Genomic DNA, 25,548 nt, shown 5'->3' with positions numbered 1-25,548 from the left:
AACGAATTTGCATCAGGTTTTGCTTCAATCTCGGCAAGTCATACAGAGACAATTAAAATTATACAGAAGGCTTTTGGGGAAAAAAGTATGGACACAACACAGATAAAAGAATGGTATAGGCAGTTTAAAAATAATAACAAACACCCACAGCACACGCACATCTGTTGACAGTGACCCTCGTTCTGGCCGACCTTCACAACAACGGAAAACATCCACCATGTGCGACTTGTGATTGAAGATGATCATCAATTGACTGTTCATGAACTAGAAAATGATCTCGAATACCAAAAACAACTGAACTGATTGGAAATTTTTAATAAGATTTCGGGAATGACTTGCATGTGTGTGAAATTCAATCCGAAATTCCTTATGACTGAGCAGAAAAACCTTGCCCTGGGCAACTTGAAAATGGTCAGTGATGACCAAAATAAACAAGTGATGAAAATGTCCTTAACACATTGAATATGGAGCCCAAGTATAGGTCGGACTAGCACGAATGCCGTTGTATACAGAGCCCGACCTATACATGGGCTCGGTACTCAATCCAATATGTTAGGTTTTCGGTAAAATATCGAGTTTAAATCTTTCAGACTATTTGCTATTGCTTATATTTATACGTCTTTTTATGACAAGTAACAGTTGTGCAGCTGTAAAAATAGTATTTTCAACTATTGCACAACTGCTTAGTTACATAACCAACTGACGACGCAGTGATGCGAGCATTGTTATTTATAAACAAAGTTTCACTGTTACTGAATAAAGTGATAAATGTTGGTTTAAAATAAAAGATCATCTGCAATTCAGTTTGAAATAATCTTGGGTCAAATTTATGATTCTGGATCATAGGGTGTTTCTCAACGACAATGATCCTGATCCAGATTTTGAGGTTAGGGCTAATGATCAAGACGTGAATGATGGTGAGTATGATTATGATAGGCCTTCCATTAGTATTAACATAAATACTTTCTTTCTTTTATGTTAATTTTATATAAAAAACACATTTATAGAACATTAGGTGGTTAAAAAAACGTTTATACAACATTAGGGGGTTGAAAAATAAAACATTTAAACAAAGATACAGTTTTTCATATTTTATTTTTTCCATAATTTTGTTTACTTTATAATTGTTCAAATAATTATTTTATCATAAAAAGCATTTTCTATTCCTATTCCTGCAGGAAAGGCATACATGGCTGTATCCTATATGCCTACCTAATTAAAACCGTAAGAGCTATTTCTAGTTTCAATGTTCTCTAAAAATTTTTGAAACTATGAGAAAATTGAGATTTGTTTGGTACTGGACCACTATCCAATCTTTACAATTAATATATCAGATGAGACATTTTGATTTTGGAGTTCGACCCAAACTTTGGACAACGTCTGGCATGGCCATGAATGTCAATTATAGTTTTTTTTCTAAACAATTTGCAATTTTCCTGATCAGTGTTGCAATCTTAGGACAATTTTAGGAGCTACTAACTGACAGATAGACATCAACTGAATCATTGAGTGGAAAAAGACATATTCTTGTACTACATTTTTATCTGCTTGTTCTTTTTATTCCACCATTGTCACATAGAAGGTAGCCTTCACAGTAGTTACCCTTTCAAGAGTCTCTAAAAGAGTTATTAGGATATATATTATACATTAATGCCCCAATGATATCTTTACCTCTGCATTATCCTTAACGTTGAGTCCTGGAGCCTGCATGAGCAAGAGAGTGAACTTGTCTGGCTTGCCCTTGGCCACCATTGGTAGCAACCCATTGTACTTGTCTGAATCGTGGTAGACATCCGCAAATCCTGGTGGTGGTGTCAATCTGGCAGCTGCTAATCGGTTGATCTCTTGGCGCTCTTCCTTTCTGCCCACCAATACCTTCAACAATAATGCAAATACAATTATTATCCTATGCCAACTTACCACTAACACTGAGTAGGCATTGATTTTTCAATTATTTATCATTCTCTTTTTTTTAAAGCTCTAACTCTACGACGAATTCTATTATATTAACACTATGTAAAAGAACTAAAACTTTGATTATAATATGATTTAGCTATGAAGGCTAATACCCATTGAATAGAAAATAGTGTAGACCTCGTGGTGGGAATAACTTAATAAAAATAACTGGTTAGTTCAGTTATTTTAATTTAATCGATAAGCTGGTCATTTTTGTTGCAACCAGTTAAATTAGTCTTAAGACTAATTTTTCTATAAAGTAACTGATTATACTTAGTCCTGTAAGAACCTTAGCGCTGCTTCTGGAGTGACAGGATATTCAGGATGGGTAAGGTTAAGGAGTAGGAGCCGCCTCCTATTGAGATCCAAGAGGAAGAATTAGGGCACTAATCTCTAAGTTATGTCCTCCGGAAGAAGGGGAGGTCAGCTCTGAACCAGCTATCCAACCAAAGCAGGCAGGTGGCACACCCTTGTTGAAGTTAGCAAGAACATCTGATAGTTTGAATCCCACCAAACTCCAACAGTCATCTACCACAGTAGACTAGACCTATTGAATTGCCCTTGCACCTCTGAATCTCGACATTTGCAGTTAGTGATGTGCCTCTCCTGGACATCCATAGGGTTGCCCAGATTTGAGTGACACATCGGTTTTTGCTGTGCCCAGTGGTAAGATCAACTGGAAGATATAAATCAGCCAGAAGTGGTCCCTGCTGGGTATTGTGCAGACTTAGTCTATACTTGAATTAGTTGTTTATTCTAATCAGTTGTTTTATATACTCCAATTTTGTACTTTAGCGACTATCTTTCGATTAACTTTGGTGATTCGTAATTAAATTAAATTGTAATGTTTTTGTAATTATAATGTAGCCTATGAGATATTATATGATAATATCAATTAATCAGTAAGCAGGCAGACATGGTACTGAATTTGTGATTGTGGCATTTAAGCTTTTGCTCATTGAGTAATTGACGGTGACGGGGTGATAAAGTGGTTGATAAAATGGTATTTTTAAACGCCAATGAAAATGTTTAAACATTTATTTTAAACTACTTCTAACAATTTTGTTCATGATAGTTTAATTTAATTTGTTTGTATGTTTTATAATTATGTTTTAATATTAGTCATTGTTACTTAATCTAAATAAAGTGTGTTAATTTTTCATTAAGAGTTTTGTTCTTGTGCACTGTGTTTGCAACATACCAGTATTATTTAAATTGTCAATTTGTGTGTACATTTATTTTCTAATCTCCAACCATTGTTTGTTCTAAAACTCCAAGTAATTTTAGTTAAATAATGGTAAATAAACCTCTTTAATTACGTTTTGATATACACACATACTTATAAATCACTAATTTTATTTATATTATATTAAAACTTTTATATTACATTAACTTGTATATTATATTAAGATTTTATTTATAACTAACTAATTTTGTTTTCTTATAATGTACTCTTGGTTGTGATTTGATTTGAAAATATTAAAATTACATGAAATAAATGTAAAAAACAATAATTGATGACCAGTTTTAACCCTTCACACGCCACTAATAAATCCATTGATTTTCCTATAATGCCAAGACATCTATAAAATGTATTTTTCTTTAAGTTCAAAGCTAATTTTTTATTATAAACATGCTATAAGAGTTAAAAATATTAAACAGGGAATTTGAGTTTAAATTAGCATATTTATTGATACAAATTTAAAATTAACAATTTACTATACTGCAAATTTGATCTAAACTCAAATTTTTGGTACAAACTAATAAAACTGATATATTATATAAACTACTAGTTATTAGAGCATTTCCTTATGTAAGGTTTCACAGATAAGGTCTGCCATCTTATCCTATCATCTGGGCAAAGACTGATATATTTATATATTTGGTTATGGCTTTGTAGGACATAGAGGAGCAGGTGGGCTAAGGCACTGGACAAAGGGCACCCCCTCCCCCTGCTGAGTGAAATAAATATAAATACTTCCTTTTCAACCATGATAGACACAGGCAGGAGCATGCACCTGCCATATTGAAGGTCTTTTGTGAACCAAAAAAACTCTCCAAGAGACACAATGTGTAATATTGGATATACTTGTATTTGGCATTTTAGTCAAAGTCTACCATTCTGATATATCCGTCTACAGCGTGGGAAATAAATAAATTGTATTTATTTAAGTACTATTGCAAACTTTACCTCAACTCCAAATCGAAGATCTTTGGAGAATTTCAAATGTATGACTTGTTTTGTGAATCATAAGGTCTTTTTTAAATATATAATAAGATAATTCATTGTATTAAAAGAAAGCTACGCAGAACAGTAGCCCACTTATTCTCAATCTAAATGAAATTCTAACATTTGTTTATTGATATAAAAACTATAGAACCAACCACATAAATATTTTCACCTGGCTTAAAACTTTTGTCTAAATTTTTAATTTGGGATTTAATTCTAATTATTAACTGTAATAGAGTAAATAAACTATCTTAACCCTTTAAGATATTGCTACGCTCTGTAAGCTTTTCAGAAAAAAAATGTTATTCAGTAACCACTTGACAGATTTCTATAATTTTTACAATAAAATAAAAATACAATATATATTTTTCTGATACAAATAAAGTACAATATATTTTTAATATGTGTTAGTATGACATTTAAAAAAATCTTTTGAGTTTCATTCAAAGTATTCCATATCTAACATTTTTAGATGTTTAGCCATTACACGTGAAAGACCATGAAATTAAAAAATTTATGTATAATATTAAATTTATAATAAACTAATATCAATAGCAGATTGTAACTTTTATGCACTTAGCAGCAATACTGGAAACAATAAAACAATTAAAAGCTTGTTGCTATAAAAACATCCAAACATCCAAATTGATATTACATCACAATAAAATGTAAATTTTACACTACTTTATGACTCGTTTTAAAATCAAAACACCATGACGGAAAGAAGTAAACAGTATTAATAGCCAAATTTATAATTTGCATTTGACAAAATTATCAGCTGACATACCATAATAACATAATAGTTATCATTCCAAAGATCTACGAGGAAGAAAACAGAAAAAAGGTATAATATATTTCACTGTACACTATATTAAATATCATCTAAATACGGATAGAGCTGATCGACACCAGTTATTTACAAGGTTTTTACCAATGTTCGATATTCTGATTCAGTGGCACTCAGGGTTTATTAATCATATTTTTACTATAAATATTAGTTCAACAAAACATTGAAAATTATTTTTCAATAATCTCAATCAGGATGCTAGAGTGTCTGCAGCAGTATTTAAGACTCATACTATACTTGGTTCTTAACAATTTTAACTTTATGCATAAAAGTACAAATTTGTAATAGACACTATTATTTCTCAACTAATGAGCTATGTTTTCCTATAGTACTCAAGAAGATAAACACCTCTACATGTGTTAGAATGGAATCCTCTGAAGGGCTATTAACCCTGGAACTGGCGGTCATATTTCTCTCAGTGGCAGAGTGTTTTTAGTACTTCATACATTGCCTTATATTTATTTTATTATTACTTGTTTACTTTAAAGTACCTATGTCATATTATATATTTTTTATTCAGCATTGTTCAAGGAACATTTTTCACATAATATAATTAAAACAACAAAAAATCCTTACTCTACCTCTTCGTGAAAAAAAATTTTTTTATAAAAAAGAAATGTTAGTTCAAAGTTTTTTGATTTGTAAAATTGTTGTTGTTAGTGATATGCAAAATCCAAAATATAAAAAAGAAAGAGCATTTAATTCTGAGTAAAAATAAAACAACACATAGTTTATAAGGTATTTATTTTTACATGTGGTAAACGATACAAAAATCATGACATTCGAAAGTGCTACTTACCGACAAAAGTAAGAACTTCAAAGCTCACTTGGATTTGTACAATCTTGTAACTATTAGTTCATATTAATTTTAATTTTATATTTTTTTAATTTTTATTATATATTTTTTTAATTAATTATGTTCTGATTCAATGTCTAAATCGGAATCCTCATCGTTGCATGTTCAACTAGTCATGTCGAATGTCACTTGAACGATCGTGGAAATTACGATCCATTACGTAAACACGAACAAAAAAACGTACTATTATTGTGTCATATACACAACCATCATTACAACGAACTCAAACAAACAATAAACCAGACAGAACACCATACAGCTGACGAAATAACAATAGCCGAATGAACCAGTTGAATCATCGCTGCACGCACAACTAGCGCAGTACGCGGAAGAATGTAAACAAACAGTTCAGAGATTATAAAATGTATGGACGTGTAACGAAACGATAAAATTATTTATTAGTGTATTAATATGTGTTTTAAGTACGTAATATTGAGAAATAAAAGACATGTTAAAACGCCCGATATCGGGCGCTGCCATCTAGGATGCGACTAAAACACCCGATATCGGACGTTTGCCAGTTCCAGGGTTAAAGTAGTGCATCAAGAAGTTATGTTGTCCTTAAAGATGATTTCTTGATATTAAAAAACTTACAGCTTAGCAACAGTTACAATCAAATTGAAAAGTAAGTACCATTCAGATAAAAGCCTCTTATGGTTTAATTTTAATGACAAATCAATTTTGTACTATGATTTATAAAAACTATCCATGACCAATGATAGTTTTTTTTTAACATTAAATACTGAAAAGATACTATCTTTAAATAAAAGGACTTATTAATAATATACATTATTGATTCCTTAAAAAAGTTTATTTTAAATTATTACTAGAGCTGTGGTAATAGATTTTATAATTTAAAAATAAATCAACAAATCTTAAATACAAATAGAATATAAAGAATACATTACCTTCCACTTCTTGAAAACCAGGACGTACTGAATATATGAGACTTCATTTAGCTCACATGGAATATCTCTTAGAACTCTCCTGTAGAGAAATCAATTCATGAAATTCATACAGAAAATCAAAAGGAAATTATAAGAATACAATTCACTTTAACATAGTCAATTTACAAAATAAAGGCATACAAGATCTACATTATAATTAGACATTATTACTGAAGTCCATGTTGATAGGGAAATGACAACATGATAAATTTTGGTTGATTCTATTGAAAATTCAAACAGATCAATTACAGTAAAACCTGACCTGTGGGACTGGTTTATGATTTAAAATGTAATTCTACACAATTTTTTAGGTGCAAGGGATTGTACATATATTCATGTATGAGTGGTTGATTCATAGTATGGTAATGCAAGACTGCTCTAATTAAAGTGTAGCCAATAACAATAAACTTCTATATTGAGAGCTAGATCATCAAGGGCTTCCTCAAGGCTTTAAATATTTGAATTAATATACTGTGTATCTTTAAATTATACAAGAAATGCTTATTTTGCTTAATTCCAGTTTATCCTCACGTATGGTCTAGAACTGTAAGGTAATAGCAATAGAATATTGGAAATTTTAATTTTACAAAAGAAACCAATTAGAATTATTAGTAAATCACACGTTTTCAAAAACTATAGGTTATTGTCTCAGTTCAGAGTTCCACCAGGCTGCTTTGGATCTACTCCTGTTGATAACAGGACAGCTGAGATCAAAAGAGCCCACAATTGCAGAGGTCAAACTGTCGGAAGATTTGTCCAGCTGCACAGTGTTATGAATCCGTTTCACATTAGTAGTAAGATTCTAGTTGTGCTCTGAGATTTTCCTTGTATAATACCCAGTTTTTGTGTTTCTCGGATTCATATACCGAACTTTTTCAAGCACTAGTTCTCTGATTTTATGCTTTAAAAATATTGGAATTAGAATTGGTTGACAAGAATTGAGATTTCAAGAATAGTTGACTGTAAGAATCGAGGTATCAAGGAATTAAGTATTGGAATCAATCGATTCTTATTCTATACTATAGGCAGTTATTTCTTCTAGCTAGTTCGTTACTTACAAACAACATTTAACTACAAGTCAACCTTTGATATCTTACAAAGAAAAGTACTCACATAATAATAGGAATGCAGATTTCATTGAACCTCTTGACAAAGAATTTGGCTTTCAAGATGGCATTGAGAATGTGGCCCATCGAGTTTTCTGAAAAAAGAATAAGGTTTTTTATATTATGTACAACAAATACTATTACTATTATTTTCAAATAGATTTTGTAGATAAAGTGCGCTTTATTGGATTTAAGTTTTGAAAATATTCATTTAAGAAGAGGAACATTACAATAATTACAAAGTAAGACCGAAATGTTAACTTTTATTTAAAGAAATAACCAATTTAATTCTGTATGGCAAGAATTACTAGGTCTGGTAGTAATCCAGTTTGAAACTACCCCTCCAAGTAGTGCTCTTGGATTAGGTAAAATGTCCACTTCTCGTTAATGAGTACAATTCTGTTATCACAAAATGTTCTTGAAACCACAAATTTAACCCTTTTAGTGCCAGAGATGTAATTAAATCCATGTTGAAAAGTGCTGTGTTATAAAGTGTTATTTTTTGTGTGACTATGCGAAAAGTGCCAGAGGGTTTTGGACAAAAACGCAAGGTTTTAAAAAAAATGTGTATAAAATGTATTTTTGATCATAAAAAGCTCCTTTTTACTTCTTTTTAACACGTTCGCTACCAGGCGGCGCATATTTGCGCCACCCGGGTCACCGTAACAGACCAACGTTACAAAATGTGGTTGTTCTACACAGACCGAGAATAATTGGTGTGAGACTAACCATAGACCAAGGATAAAATATTGTTAAATTGAGCTATAATTAAACAAAATAACCTAAAATGTACGTCTGTACAGTTCTTATTTGATATATTGCTGATTTGCATAATTTTTACGGCGGCGCATATGTGGGATGCTCGGTCTATAGCATCAAAATCTTAACATAGACCAAGCGTCCCATATATGAGCCACTATTTATTTGCTCAGTTACTGTAGGTTTTAGGGTAAGTTACAATCAAACATGCATATCTTATTATGAGAGTATTTTATTTCATGGTACAAAAGCTCAAACAACAGAGTCATATAAATATAGGTTCATTTAATGTATTATTATACATATCTTATTCGGCTATAGGCCTACAAGAATTTTAATTTTAGAAATCAAAAAAGTAGAATATAAGAAAATAAAGTAGATATAAAGTTTATTTTATTTATTTCGTGGTACCAAAACACAAATGGGATTCTTTTTACTCTACAAGACATAATACATGACTGTTAACCCATATCTTATAACTATCTTACAAACATTTATATAAGTTATTAAATTTACACAAATATTCAGAATGTACCACGTTACATTATATTTAAGTGCTCACACATTCATATTCTAATTATTGTGCCACTGGTTATAACAAGTTGGCATGCATAGGCCAAACGGTTTGTTATTTGAGTCTCTGCAGACGGAGCAGGTATAAAATGTTTGCTTCCTCTTCTGGTTTCTCTCTCTGCAAACATGGCATCTCAGACGCTTTACAGCTTCACGGGAGTATGGGCAGACTGTGAAGAGTGGCTGGAGCGAGGACTCCTTGGCATGGGCTCTATCTGAATGTAATTTTTTATTACGATGTCCCTGAACTTCAGGTAGGTTGTTTTGGTGGCAAGCCTTGAGAAAATGTAGACACCGTTCGACAGGGAGACGTCTAGCAGGTGGAAAAAGATTTAACAAAACTTAACCTTAACCCTAATTCAGAAGAAAGAAGCCCGTGGTGTGAGGTTTACAACAAGAACAGTGTAGGCTGCAAAGAACAAGTTTACCAACTGTGCGAGACGTAATTTTTAAGATATCCAGAGACCAAGCATCCCACATGTGAGCCAGACATCCCCATATACCAATACAAAAGTATCAAGTCTCTAAAGTAGACCAGTGAATTTTCAAGGCAATAATAGTGGCATGCAAACTGCGGCGCAAATATGGGACGTCAGTCTATTTGAGGTGCCCCGAGCGGCGCATATTTGGGACGCCGGTGCACGGGTAGAAACCGTGCGGCTCATATTTGAGCCGGCTGGTCTATGGGTATACGACTTTTCTTCACATGATGGTAGCGAACGTGTTAAAGGTACATGAATTAAGCATCAGAAACTATTTAACATTTAAATTTTTATTTAATGTTTGAAATTTAAAAAACCACTTGAAACAGCAAAATTTCCACGGAAACAAAATAAAAACCTGGTTTGAGGAAAAATAACTATTATAAAAAAATTGTACGTTGAAATTTCAATATTTTCATGATAAAGATAATTTAAAAACAACTCAAAATCATGTGTAATAACCTAATTTTGTACCATAAACAACATTATTATAAAGAGTTAATTGCTAGAGATTATTTTTACTAATACACAAGGTTTCAGAAAAAATCCACTTTATTTTTTATTTTGATAATTAAAAGCTTCTTTTAACCCTTTGCACTCGAGAGTAAAATTTTTTGTCACTACCAAAAACTCGGGCCTCTATTGAACAAGTACTGGCGAAAACCTCGGAGCCCTTTTTATCAATTTTTTAAAGGTTTTGTTAAAAAATTGTAACTTTTTTATTTTAGCAGATAGAGTTATAATTTTGGTTTTGTTTTATTTCTCATAAAATTGTTTATTGTAAAAAAATATATAATTGTAATTACCTTATTTTTAATACCTTCTTTCACTTATAAAAAAATCTTTACAAAAGTTAACTTTTAGCTGTTATAACTCAATAAAATTGCATTGACACTATATAAACTATTATCATTTCTAGGTTCCTTACATAATTGTAAACATGCACATAAAATTTCATAACCTTACCTCTATAAACAAAAATGTTGTAGGCAGTTTTGTAAATTCCGACAATTTCCCCAAATAGTGAGTTATTTGTAAAATGATTGAATATTTACTTTTTAGAGCACAAATCATACAATTATTCAAATTCTTCCTCTCCATCATGAATAGTATTGATGTGACTGCATTGAACAAATAAATTGAACAAGAAATGTTCACAAAATACTCACAGAAAAGTTCACAAATATATTGTTCTTTTCACATATGGTATTATTTCAACCAATAGGAAAGTTACATCACAAAGTGTTACCTACTAAATTCTGCTGTACTAGATTATGTGGCCAAAAACACAATAAAAAATTTCATAAAACATAACAAAGCATAAAAAAGAATAACAATAAAGTGTAACTATTTACAAAAATGGTCCGTTTATTTTAGCAAACATGTTTATTTATGCACAGGCCATGAAGTCCCTTGCCACACCTTGTACATATTGTTCTGCTTTTCTTTCTCTTCCCTCCTGCTTTAGTGCTGATTGGGCTGCATACACAACAGTTCCTCTCTTGTTTCCCTGGTAAACTTCGTATGCCAATAGGAAGATTAGCATTTGGTCCATCACCACCATCCGCATGAAGACGACCAGCATTTTTTCTGCGAGCCATTGCTTAGCCAAGTCTTCAATAATTGCTACTGTAAAGTTATATCTAGAGAGGACTTTTCCTGAAGTATTCTCGGAATATATGATGTATGCATTGAATATCATTCTAGCAAAAATATTGAACGTAACTTTTTTCCAATACTTCAATGTTCGCCTCTCATCTAGATAGCAGTACATCATCTGGTCAGAACCGTCGACACCACCCATAAAGTGGTTATACGAGTCTATCATTTCTGGGACTTCCTTCACACGATCATCTTCATTTCTCCTTTTTCCTACCTTTTGGATTGACTTGGCTGTGTGTTTAGTCGACAGCAGAAGTACAGGGTTTTTTTTTACTCTTCTTTTCTCTGTAGCCTAAGAATAGAAGGCTATTATTTCTAATGTACTTTTTTCCCCTGCATTGAACTTATCTTTCAATTGAGGAGGAATGCCTTTTCTGTTTTTCCTCACAGTTCCAGTAACAAAAGTTGATTTGTCATACAAGTAGGTTGCCAGTGGTATACTTGTGAAGAAGTTATCTATGAACAAATGATAACCTTTGTTCAAGTATTGACCAATTTTCAGCAGTTTTTGTACAACCTTGAACGCCAAACCTGTGGTTTTCTTACCAGTAACTTTTGACCCTTTGTAACAAAAAAATGCCAAGCAATATTTACTTAGTGAATCACAGAGCATCCATAATTTCACACCCCACTTATGGTGGTGTTTGTTTGGTAAATATTGCAATAACTGTGACCGTGATTTTGTTCCCAACAAACTCTCATCCACTGACAACTCACGGTGCGGGTTGTAATGTAATCTAAACAATCTGTTCACTGTTTCAAGTAAGGGTGAAAATTTGGCACACGGATCATATCCTGGTTCTCCAGCCTTAGCCAATTTGCTGTTGTCCACCATGTGGAAAAATTGTACTATACTTTCAAATCGTGACCTACCCATAAACCCATCCACCAAACATTTTCCCGTACCAAGGAGAGTGTTGTGAATCAGAAGTGGCCCAGTAGCTCTGAATATTAGGCTTTCTGTTGAGCCCCATATTCAATATCACAGCTATGAAAGCTCTCATTTCAGGTACAGTGACAGGTCTCCACTCTCGAGCTCTAGAACGAGGAGAAAACAAGTGTACATGTGAGGCAATAAACTGATGGGCATACCTATTTGTCTCAATTACAAATTTTGTCAAAAGGTTTATTGAAAAAAATAAGAAAAAATATTCTATCGGCTTAGCATCACGAGGTGGACAGTGCTTTGGTCCAGGTTTTTCAAAAAACCCAAAACTATGGTTAAAACCAGGATCATTCTCCTCATTGACAGCAGTCCACCGCGTATCATCAAGAATATTTGGATCCAGGTCTAGTGGGATGTCGGGATCTGGATCAGGTATTTCAAAGTCATCAGAGTTTCTTATGACATGTTCTATGGTTTCTTCAATAGTGTTCAAAAGAGGCATATCTACATCAGCATTATCAAGCCGTATTTCTTGCTGGTCATTAGTTGTATTTACATTTACTTCTGGCTGGTTATTGAAGGCTTCAACTACAAAACTACTAGTAGAAGGTAAACTAGGCCTACCTGAGCCTGAGATGACATCATCAATGGTTTCGTCAATGTGTGCATTTGTAAGCCTAGGCCTAGGCTTTGAACAAATTTTCTTTGAGACAGGGCATTTTCATCGTCTGAGCTCGGTTCCCCTGATTGCTCCCAGTCAGGATCATTGTCCGTATCGTCGTCAAAGCCCATAATACCTCCCTCACTTTCACTTTTGGCATCGTCAGATGATTCCGAATCTGATATGTTACTGACAAAACTATCACTCAGATCGTCAACATAACTCACCACTTTCAATAATATTTCAAAACAGTGTATTTTCGCTAACAGGCGAAGCTCGGCGAGTAGGCCGTTCTTCATCAGATGATTGGTCACTCATTTTTGACACGTAGCACTAACTCCAAACCAATAATTTCAATATTTAGCTTGAAAACATTTTGGAAATAACATTATTCACTGAAATAACTTCTCAGACTTAACAAAGCAATGAACAGATCAGCTGTTGAAGTTGGGATCAAATCAGCTGACGAAAACAGGCGACGTTGCCAAACCTCTACAACACAATGTAAAACTGCAAAATCACCACCATAGAGTATAAAGGTTTACTACATTTTTACATGCAACAACTATCCAGCCTGCGTATATCGCAAATTTACCGCATTTGGATATTTTATAAAGCCAGTATAAAGGATTTACCAAACGTCCGACATTTCGGACGTCGGAGTGCAAAGGGTTAATGGTAACTGAATTGTCCTCAGGAAATATACAACAATATGTTTATATAATAAAAAAAAAATTAAAAATTACTTTAGACAGTGATTTTTCTATGGAAACAAAATAAAAATCCAGTTTAAGGTAAAATAACTAACATAAGAAACATTTATTTTAAATTGTAATACTTTTATGATAAAGAGCATTTAAACACACCCTAAAATCGTGTGTAATAACCTAATATTGTACAATAAACACAATTATAAAAATTATTCAAGTGCTACAGGTTTGTTTTGCTAAAAAGCACAGGGTTTTGGAAAATGTTCAGTTTAAGTTTATTTTTCAACATAAAAAGCTTTTATTAATTCTTTTCAAAACTTTTAATACTTTAATGATAAAAGCCATTTAAAACAATGCAAAATCATGTGTAATGTAACAATAATTACTAAAACGAAACTCAAAACATAAACATAACCTTATTCAGGCAATTTTCAAACAAATTCTACAACACTGTTTTCATGGACACTCGAAAGTGACTGTCATACTTTTTATTAACCTTAATATCTAATATAACTTAGAAACATTTTAAATTAATAAAAAAGCAGTTATATAACCTCAAAAACGCTCCACTACACGTCACGACACCGCGATCACAGTCTAACTGAGAAAGTGTTGTATTTTAGTTAGTTGTTTACGTCACCTAACAGCATCAAAAAGTAGAAATAATAGTTGAAAAGATTAGTTTAGTTAATTTATTGGCCTTTGGTATTATATCAGATAGTATGGGATAAGTTATAGAGGTACTACAAATGAAATAGAAATCGTCTTGTTCCGAGACTCCGGTACTCTTCGTGTAGGAACATATCGTCTCGGAGCGAGACTCTCGGTACTCAAGCGTGTTTTGCATCGTCTCATAGTGAGATCCCTGGCACTCAAAGGGTTAATACAGAAAGCCAGCCATATGGCTTTCAAATCAACAATTATTTAAGTTATTGTATATTACCATTATTGAAAAATAAAAGTGTATGACTTTTTAAGTAAGCTTACAGCTAAAGCTAAGAGCTTTTTCTGAGCTCTTTAGTTTTTTACATCAAACTGTGTTTGTTCTTAATATTTAAGAATTACAGTATTTATATCTTAATTATTCACATTCTTATCGATTCAAAATATTTATAACCCATGAATAAAATTAAACAAACCTAAAAGGATGAACATAGCAGACATCAATCTGTCAGATATGATTCTGGGATTTTCCTTGCCTCGACTGAAACATACAAACACATTTTTAAAATTAAAACAGAACTTTAGAAAAACTATTACAGGTACACCATTTTGAGTACTATAACTTGAATAAATTTAATTAATATGTATAAATACAATCTCTCACATTTTTGTGCAAATATGTCATTAAGTTGACTGCTAGTAAACATATAATTTTCAACAAGTTTAAGACATATGGTTATTAAAAGTATCCCATGTCTTATTTGAATGTTTTTTTTATTATTCTAACGGCAGTGATTGTCAAACTATTTTCAGAATGATCTGACAACCACTGTATTGTACAGGTTAAAAATATATTACAACACGTGTATGTCATATTATGTACATCCAATTCAATACACCATATTAATTATTATTTCTGTTGCGAATTTGTATTTACACATTAATGTTATTTAAGGTGGACAACAAGTTACAAAAATGTGCAAAGGCCGAGTTTTCAAAGGAAGCATTATTATATAACTACAGATTTGATTTATTGTTTGGCCTTTCTTTATTTAAATGACTTTTTCTGCAATTTTGCTCATTTAACTTGTACAATAGTAAACCCAGCACTAACAGCATAACAAATTGTGAAATAAACTAAACTAGTTTGGTATCCTAACTGTGGTGGAAAATATTTCCATTTCACTCAATGTAGCTAGCAACCATCTGTAACTACAGGTAGTAAGCTTTGTGGTCAAACTGGTTTAGCTGTAAATATATGTTACTGTTATATTTCTTTTACTTACAGCCTTAGCAGTTAAAAACAAGGCCTGAGACTTTACAAAACTGGAATAATTTTTATAGTATCAAAGTACACTTCATTATTAATATTTTCCACAACTGTAATTTTCTACTACATACTATACTAATACATATTATACTTATTTAACTTCAGCTTGGCTTCCTAAGTGTTTTTAGCTTGGTTTTATTTTTTGTTTGGTGTAAAACAACACATCAAGTATGTTTATGGCAGAAAGACTGCAAGTCTAGCTTTTAATGTAAAATTTAAAATAAGCTATAAAAACAATAATCAATACCCTAAAGTGCATGTTAGAACAGGGTTTCAACCAAATTTTAAAAAAATCATTCTTTCTACTGCAGTAATTGTAATAATTTTTTATTCTATGTAAAGTTTTGATAATGGAAGTATGTGGTATTCCTAGGATAAGTGATTCTTCTTGACACATAATAAACACAACATTAATTATATAATTTTAGAACAAGACTATAAAATTGTGTATGCATGAATTAAATTTAGTTCAAAAGGATCCCGAACATTGTAAAACACACCAGTATATTAAAAACAAATCAGCATGTTTACTCCAATGGAGTATGCACAATGGAAAACAATGCATCTCGTGCTAGGCAATTCTCTCTCATTACCACTACTTCTCACCTTTTCATTCGTCCAAAAATAGATTGGATTTTATCCCCAATACTATAATTAACATGAACTCTCCTGTCTTTGTTGGTTCTTATTGACCAGTGGTATTGCTTTGTTCCATAAAGTGCTAGTTGTGTTTATCACCATGTTGTTTACATATTTTCAAACAGAATTTTAAACTAACCTCCAGTTTTTTCATGCCCAAACGTACATACAACCATGATAAAATACAACCAAACAAAAGTATGATTTCCTTAATTTCATAAACAAAATTCCTTCACTTACCGTGATGCCTTGATTTCCATGTCAAGATACATTGCCAGCAGATCAGACATCCTATCCAGATAATAATTATGTTCTAATGGCTGAAACAGAAGACAATTAATTAGACTCTACTGGGTCAGATCAAAATGGCACACAAGAAGTCCTTTGAGTAATAGCACAAGGAAAGCACTTTGTAATGTGGCACAAGGAATGTGCAGTACTGAATGTGAATACCTAATAGAATATAAAGCCTTAGTGATCAATTCAGCTAAGCTCATGTGGTATTTGACAGCACACTTGGATCAGTATTAGGTGTGATTGTTATCTTTTGAGATGCTCTATAAAAATGAACTTCAGATATTTATAGATCAATAAATAGCGATTAAATTATCATCATGCTTTCTAATTCTCACAACTAATTGAATGATTACTAACACAATCAATTCATCTCACGATTTTAATTACATTAGTAATACTACATTACAATCATGATGACCATGTAATCCTGGAAACTTATTTCACACTAATGTTTAATTGAAGTGAAGGTTAGTTGATACTTTCCTTAGTTTTTTAATTACTAAGCTTTTATATTGTCTCACAAAATTCAGACTAGTTCTTAAACCACTAATAACATAAATAAATAAAATTATTTATGAAACGTATGTAACCATTAAATATTGTTTCATAGTATAAATATTGACTTTACCCACTACCACTCCATATCCAAAATTCTTTTTTAATGGATCCTGACAATTTTAACAGCCACGTGGTTTTTATTTTTAGTAGAAGCATATTTTTCACGTTCTTTGTTGTTATTTGAATATGTGAAGAATGATTGTCCAAATACAAACATATTGTCGTCCAAATAAGTAGAAAAATAATGGCTTTTCAATGTTAATGTCTTTAAAATTACAATTCACACTGCATTTATTATCTATGCAACTTACAGTGCTGCCACATACTGCTGGAGACAAATGAAAAATATCTATCTACACATAACACGACTAAGATGGGAAAAAATATCTTCAGAAATAGTACCAATCAGGTTACAGATAGAAATTTCAGTAGGCCTGTCAAATAACTATTGTATGAAAATATATTTGCTTACAGAATATTGTAACATGTTTCGGAAAGCCAAGAATACATCCTTTCATGATAGTATACATGATTGTGAAAACTTACCCTCAAATAGAATTTTGACAAACATATGGTAATTTTTGCGTGTTTTAATGACAAATTTAATGTAACTATTAAATGTTTAATGGTATAGTATGAAACTTTTCTCTCTTAAGATAAGAAGCTTAAAAATTGTATCTTGTCCTATAAGGACATTTGTGCTGCTTCCGGAGTGATAAATAGTCAGGATGGGTGAGGTTGGAGGTAGAGGCCGCCTTCTGTCGAGATCCATTAGGAAAAATTTAGGCCACTAATCTCATGTCATGTGTCCACAGAAAAAGGGAAAGCCAGCTCTGAACCAGCCTCTCAAGTCAAAGCAAGCAGAGGGTGGCACACCCTTATGTCTAGGCTAGTAAGAACCTTGGACTCATAGGGAACACCTCTAACAGTCATCTACCTCAGCAGACTAGACCTATCGAATTACCCTTGCGCCCCAGAATCTGTACATTTTTGGATATCGATGTGCCATTCCTGGACATCCACAGGTTGCCCAAATTTAAGTGACACATTGGTTTTTGATGTGCCTAGTGTGGGTTCAACTGTAAGGTATAAACCACCCAGAAAGTGATTTCTTTTGGGTAATATGAAACACTGGATCTTTAACTTTAAATTTACGTGTGTTTTAGTTCAAACAAAGTAAAAAAAAAAAAAATACTTACTGTGATAAATAATCACCAGTTTCAGGGTTTATTACTAAAATTATAATTTTATTATATTTAGTACAAAGTACAAAATATAAACAACTTTCATTTAATATAGTAAAGAATTATTGATTTAACAGATTATTTGTAAAAAAATACACACATGTAAATAGTGCTTTATGAATAATCTTGTTAAATTATATTTTTTGTTGATCATTAGGCCTATTTTTAAAAAGTAGTTTGTAACATGGTTTTATGTATAATAAATAAATGGATATTGAGTAATTAAAATACAAGGGCTGTTCAGAAAGTAACCTCCGGTTGGTCACAGTGCGGGTAGTGGAGGGGAGTAGCGCGCCATCTGTGCATTCACGCACTAAGCAGGTCAGTCGGCATCAAGCTGTAGTCGAGTGAACATGGTACCTGCGCTAGTTTAGTTTTTGTGGCAGTTTGAAATGTGTGCTGCAATAGAAAATACCGCCAAATGTGAAGTGCGTGCTGTTATACGGTTTTTTACAGCCAAAGGATACTCTGCAGCAGCTATTCATCGTGAGCTTTGTGCCGTGTACGGACCACAAGTTATGAGTGAAGGAGTTGTCCGTGAATGGGTACGTTTATTTAAAAGTGGACGAGAAAACGTTCATGATGAAGAGAGGAGTGGTAGACCATCCTTGGTGACTGACGAACTCGTTCAGACAGTTGATGCAAAAGTTCGTGAAAATCGACGTTTCACAATGGCGGAGTTGTCTACTGATTTTCCACAGATTTCTAAGACTCTTTTGTACGAGATAGTGACAGCAAGATTGGGTTACCGTAAGTTATGTGCACGATGGGTGCCCAAAATTCTTACCGACCACCACAAAACTCAAAGAATGGCCTCTGCATTAGACTTTCTGTCACGTTATGCGGACGAAGGAGAACCATTGTTAAACAGAATCGTGACCGGTGACGAAACCTGGATTAAGTACGTAAACCCTGAGACAAAAGAACAATCAAAGATGTGGGCACATTCAGATTCGCCTACCAAACCAAAAAAAGCCCGGCAAGATTTTTCTGCCAGAAAACTGATGGCAACGGTGTTTTGGGATGCCAAAGGGGTGTTGTTGGTTGAATTCATGGAACGTGGGACGACCATTAATCAAGACGTGTACTGTGAAACACTAAAAACATTACGACGGGCTATACAGAACAAACGCCGTGGTATGCTGACTTCCGGTATCGTTTTTTTGCACGATAACGCCCGTCCTCACTCTGCTTGCAGAACAACAGCCCTTCTTAAGTCCTTCAAGTGGGACGTTTTCAACCATCCACCTTACAGCCCAGATCTGGCGCCAAGCGACTATCACCTCTTCATGCATATGAAGAAATGGCTCGGGTCCCAGCGGTTTGATGACGACGAAGAGCTCAAAGATGCGGTCACAGGCTGGCTCAAGGCACAGGCGGGTGATTTTTATGCAGAAGGAATTTCAAAGCTTGTGAAGAGATACGATAAGTGCCTCAATCGTGATGGAGACTATGTCGAAAAATAGTGCAAAGATGTAGTTGTAAGATGTATATATTAAAATATTTTTACTTAACTTGGTGTATTTTTTTCAATCGACCGGAGGTTACTTTCTGAACAGCCCTCGTATCACTGTAACATTCGTTACAATTCATTTATGCAATTTATAAACTTATTCCTCTTTTTCGTGGCCGGCACATACATATAACTATTAATCTTTAATAGCAGGAGACCTAAATTGTAAAAATACAGCTTTGGGTTGTGCCACCAATAATACGGAAGGTCAACACTTGCTACACTTCATAGAGGATCATCCTCATGTGATGAGCTCCGTCCCTGAGCATTCAACCACCTACCTTAAACACAGTCAACATATTGGACGTTGCAATTATTGTAATCTTTCCTGCGGCCATTACAGTTAATGCTGCTCCAGATCTATCATCTGACCAACTGTTATAGTCATCCTAGATCAGCCCGGCACTTACCGCCTACCACCTGGTAGACAACCCTGCATCAACGGTTAAATTATTTTAACTACTTGGCCGGTCGTCCACGTCCGTCAACCAAGCCCATACAACACAACTTCAGATCTTCCCTGGCCTTTTATGATCACTGTTGTCACATATTTCAACATCTTTATGATCAGATCCGAGAGACATACACTGAAAAAAATTTGCCAAAGATCGCGATGTCCTAGAGACAAAGCAGCTTTTAACAGTCTGTCCGAAAAGGTTAGGCGCCTACTTAAAGAGAATAGTGAGGGAAGATGGAGAGAATTTCTGGACTTTCTTCAACTGGAAAACGGCTCGCTATGGCGACTTGCTAAAATTCTTCGTTCAGACAAGACCGTGTAGAGGCCACTTTGAGCACCAAACAGCCTTGTGTACTCTGCTGCTGAAAAGTTTTTGCTGACTGCAAGCAGAATCAGTTTTCTCTACATCCCGACTTGATTGACCACCAATACTTCACAAGAGTTGAGGCATTTCTGGAAGAAGCTACCAGACTATGGATGATGAGGATGGTGCCCTCCATCACCGAGAAGTCTCCATGGCCCTCTCTAATCTTGGACCAAAAAAGGCCTCCAGTCTGGACAACATCGAATCACCAACTCTTCGACAACTCCCAGTCTAGACTATTTCTTGGATTACGGCTTTATTTAATTGTTGTTTGAAGCTCTGCTGCTTCCCTGCTCCTTGGAACAGGGAAAGATGATTCTTATACTAAGGCCGGCAAAGAATCTGACGCTGCCTGAGATTTATCATCTGATTTCCTACCAACCCTCTCCAAGGTTCTGGAGCAACTTTTCCTAGTTAGATTCCTAGAGGACTTCCATCTTTAAGTCCAGGACGACTAGTATGGTTTCCGAAGAGGCCATTCCACCACTCTTTAATTTATCAGGTTCGTTACTTAGCTAACGGACAACTTGAACAAGGGTCTGGTTACGACGGCGGTGACAATAGACGAGAGCAAGAACTTTGACCACATGTGTCATGCAGGACTCTCCAAGCTCTCCTTGGGGTATAATCCAACTGCTGGCATCATATCTTCAAGACTATCGGTTTGCTGTGTCAGTGGACCTGATTATCTCAAGTCTTTGAGCAGTCTCTGCCGTTGTGCCACAGGAATCAGTCATTGGACTGCTATTATACCTGTGGTACACCAATGACATCTTCTTGATTCCCAAAATGGACCTCGCACTCTACGCTGATGTGTTATTCTATGTGCGGTCAGCGCATGTTCATTAATCGTGCATCTTTATGCAGCAATAACTTGAAATCCTGGAACCATGGCTCACAAGTTGAGAATAAAGTTCAACACTGCCAAAATATGTGAAGCTATATGCTTTACTAGGAAGAAGTGGGGACCAATCCTTTGTGAGAACCTTTACCTTCAGGACAAAAGGCTACAGTGGACCACTAAAACCAAATACTTCGTAACAATTAACTCATTCAGTCCTTACAAGGCTCCTGGGGGCGACGGGGTGAGACCGGTTTGCTTGCAGCGGGGATTGGACATTCTCCTTCCCCAGCTGTGCGGACTGTTCAGAGCCTCCGTGGCTCTCAGGTACATCCCACTATCCTGGAGAGTGTCCAGAGTGGTGTTCATACCGAAGCAGGGGAGGGCGGGCATGGATCGGCCGAAGTCTTTCAGGCCGATATGCCTGTCCTCCTTCCTTCTCAAAACCATGGAGAAAATGGTTGCCAGGTTTGTTTGGGAGGGAGCTCTTCTGGAGCGACCTTTGCATCCTAACCAGCATGCCTACACTCCAGGAAAGTCATGTGACTCGGCCCTGCATCAATTGGTATGCAGGATTGAGAAGACGCTGGCGGCAAAAGAGGTAGCCATAGGAGTCTTTTTAGACATTGAAGGTGCCTTTGACAATACAGCCACTCAGGCGATTATCAATGCGGTCTCAAGACGGTTGATGGTCAGGTGTGTGACTGGATAGGGGCCTTGCTCACGGACAGGGTTGTTGTTACAACCCTCATAGGAGCAAGTGTTAGTGCGAAGGCTACGAGGGGCTGTCCGCAAGGCGGCGTCCTCTCTCCTCTTCTGTGGAACCTGGTTGTGGATGACCTGCTAAATTCTTTGAATAGCAGCGGTGTCTTTGCACAAGGGTATGCAGATGATATTGTGATTCTTGTGAGTGGCAAGTTCAACACAACAATCACGGAACTGACCAATGCTGCTCTGAACATGGTGGGAAACTGGTGTGATAAGGTTGGCCTCACCGTCAACCCCACCAAGGCTGCCGTGGTTGCCTTTACCAGGAGGCGACAGATGGAGAGTATTGGTCCCTTTCTATTTAAAGGCTCACCCGTTGAGCTGAAGCCTGAGGTCAAGTACCTGGGCGTGAACCTAGATAGGGTTCTAAACTGGGGACCTCATCTAGAAAGGGTCATTGCCAGGGGTAAGTGGTCTCTAATGCAATGCAGGCGTATGATAGGTGGGCCCTGGGGACTGAGGCCGAGGCTCTTGTACTGGCTTTATGTTTCCGTGGTCAGACCTGCACTAATGTACGGAGCTGTCGTATGGTGGCCAAAAACGGAAGCCAAGACGGTGGTAGCACGTCTGGCGAGTATCCAAAGGATGGCCTGCCTTGCTATCACTGGGGCTTTTCCTAGTGTGCCAGGCGCGGCTCTGGACTGTTGTCTTAATCTCGCCCCCCTGGACATTGTCATTCGAGCTATGGCCAGGAGGAGTGCCTACTGTCTTCAGCAGATGGGACTCTGGTCGGGCTGCAGCGGTGGGCACTGCAGAATTAGCACTCTGATACAGGAGGATGTTTTGCACATGATCTCTGATCAGATGCCACAAAAGTTTTCCTTTGACAAACCCTTTAGGATTATTTTACTCTCAAGGGATGATTGGTCAGAGGGGAAGAAACCTCTTCCACCAGCGGAGCTCGAATGGTACACAGACGGCTCCAACACAAAAAGCGGCACAGGCACTGGAATTCTGGGAGTGAGACGATGTAGGGAGCTGGTGGTTCCTATGGGTCCGTATCCGACAGTCTTTCAAGCGGTGGTCGCAGCCATTATGGAATGTGCTCATGAGAATCTTCGTCTGCGATATAGGGGCAAGACGATTAACATTTTCACGGACAGTCAGGCAGCGCTGATGGCGCTGGATTCTTGCGCAATCAAATCCAAACTGGTTTGGGATTGCTATCAGACCGTTTCCTCCCTTGCCAGAATCAACAATGTAACCGTTTGTTGGGTTCCTGGTCATGAGGGGATTCCTGGGAACGAAAGAGCTGATGCCCTGGCCAACCAGGGCTCAGCAACAATTATGATGGGCCCTCAACCGTTATGCGGTGTTCCAAGGTGTGAATCCTCTAGGTTTGTCTCGAAATGGATTCATACGGAGGATGGGAGAAGGTGGAGGTTGCATCCGGGTTTGAGAGTGAGTAGAATGGTATTACAGTCACCTTCCTCCAAGGTGGCTTCAGACCTTCTCTCATTAAACAGATCAATGTCTTCTAAGGTCATTGGTCTCATTACGGGGCATGGTCACCTGAGGAAGCACCTACACAGAGTTGGCATCCTTCAGGGGGATCCGCTCTGTGGAAGGTGTAATGAGCAGGAGGAGACTGCTGAGCACCTGCTCTTTGATTGCCCTGCAATAGCAAGAGAGCGGTATGCCATCTTTGGTAGCTTGGACAGGGGTGGTGAATTTTCCCAGGAGGACTTGATAGGTTGTTTTTGGCGGTTTGTTGAACTGCTGAAGTTGTAGACTGGTGGGCCTCATGGTGTTTCCGGGGTGCTCAAAAGGCCCTTGAGGCTTAAGTGCATGGCAGTAGGCCGCCCCAAGGGGAAAAAAAAAAAAAAAAAAAAAATAGTATTAAACAGTACCCTGTCCACCACACCGGCCGCCATCGCCAGCATCAACCTGCATAAAGCCCCTCACAACAGTCTCTCCTCCTTGCGGCTTAAGCCCACATCTCCCTTTTCGGAGAAGACTAAACTGCTGTTGTATAGGGTCATTATTTCTCCACTTACGCCGCACCTGGCTTGTAACCTACATCATCTGCCTCGACCAGGAAAAGGATAGAAGCTTTTCAAAACTCCACACTGCGTTTCCTGACTGGATCGTCATAGTATGTCAAGAACACAATGATATCATCGATCTATTACTACATCAAGAACCAAGCTTGTTGGCAGCTTAACAGTCTGAGTGGGACCATATCAAGGGGTGGGTATACCATGAAGGTGCCCAACCCAGAAAACTGCATAAATTTAGGGCACTGTTGGACAATCTACCCTAGGCAACATCAGTACGAACATCACTGACACAATGACTACCTATCCCATCTGATCAAGCTCTTAATCGTACTCCTCTCTCCAAGCAAATATTCGAGAAGTCCACATTCCTCCTCTGCCCTACTGCACAAAAGCTCCCCTGTGATCATTGGGATTATTCCCTAGAAAGTGCCTGAAGAGAGGATTAACATCCCCTTTGACCTGTCTGAAGTCTGGAGTGTTTGTTTATTCTCTTCATGAACTGCTTTCAAAACATTTATTGATGACATCCAACAGCTGTTGAATGTGACAAATAAAATGCTATTTTTAACGACTTGAAACTGCCAAACATAAGAACGTTGTTCAATCAATCACTTACGGTCTACTAAGCTATGTTTTTTAAAATTACTGTGTAAAGTAAAAAGCTATAAACTTTGACTACTCACCCTCCTGATGTCACGGTACAGCATATGAAAGAGTTTCATGTAATCGTTCATTTTTGCCTTTACCTTTGAAGCTCTGTTCGGCTTCTTGTAGCAATTCTTCACATCCTGGGCTACATGTCTGAAAAATTAGGCATGCTTTAGAATAATTGCAGACTGAAACATGAAATGAGTTGATTCTATGTGTGTGGGCATATAAAATCTTCAGAGTGGGCATCAGTCAGAGATTGTATAGTATGTAGTATAGTAAACAAAATATTATAAGTTATTGCAATAGAATTACTTACAGAAAGACTGTATACCTCTACACTAAAATTATCAAGCCCTATTACTAAGAACCAATCAACAACAATTAACTACTAAAACTATATATTGCTCTTTTCAGCGAGAGTTCGTACTTCTAACTGTATGATTTGATAACTTATATGTATTTTCTACATTGTTAAATTTAAAAAAAAGTTAAAACAAAAAAATGTAATCAATTTTTTTATACAAAGTATACCACATTTAAGTATAATC

The 25,548-nt window shown here is 35.7% G+C and overlaps 1 protein-coding gene across 1 annotated transcript in view; it reads right to left on the bottom strand.

Annotated features, from left to right (window-relative positions):
* The window catches only part of LOC124364267, a 64,537-nt gene that overhangs the window by 26,690 nt on the left and 12,299 nt on the right, over positions 1-25,548 (bottom strand). The window contains exons 4-9 of the mRNA XM_046819615.1: positions 25,033-25,150; positions 16,548-16,627; positions 14,815-14,879; positions 7,950-8,037; positions 6,798-6,876; positions 1,672-1,875 (exon numbers count right to left, since the gene is read on the bottom strand). Of these exons, the coding sequence (XP_046675571.1) occupies positions 1,672-1,875; positions 6,798-6,876; positions 7,950-8,037; positions 14,815-14,879; positions 16,548-16,627; positions 25,033-25,150 (634 nt within the window). The remainder of the gene's footprint in view (positions 1-1,671; positions 1,876-6,797; positions 6,877-7,949; positions 8,038-14,814; positions 14,880-16,547; positions 16,628-25,032; positions 25,151-25,548) is intronic.

This window comes from Homalodisca vitripennis, chromosome 1 (assembly GCF_021130785.1).
Source record: "Homalodisca vitripennis isolate AUS2020 chromosome 1, UT_GWSS_2.1, whole genome shotgun sequence".
Lineage (NCBI taxonomy): Eukaryota > Metazoa > Arthropoda > Insecta > Hemiptera > Cicadellidae > Homalodisca > Homalodisca vitripennis.
Note: the sequence above shows the minus strand (reverse complement) of the source record. Positions and strands in the feature narration are given on the sequence as shown.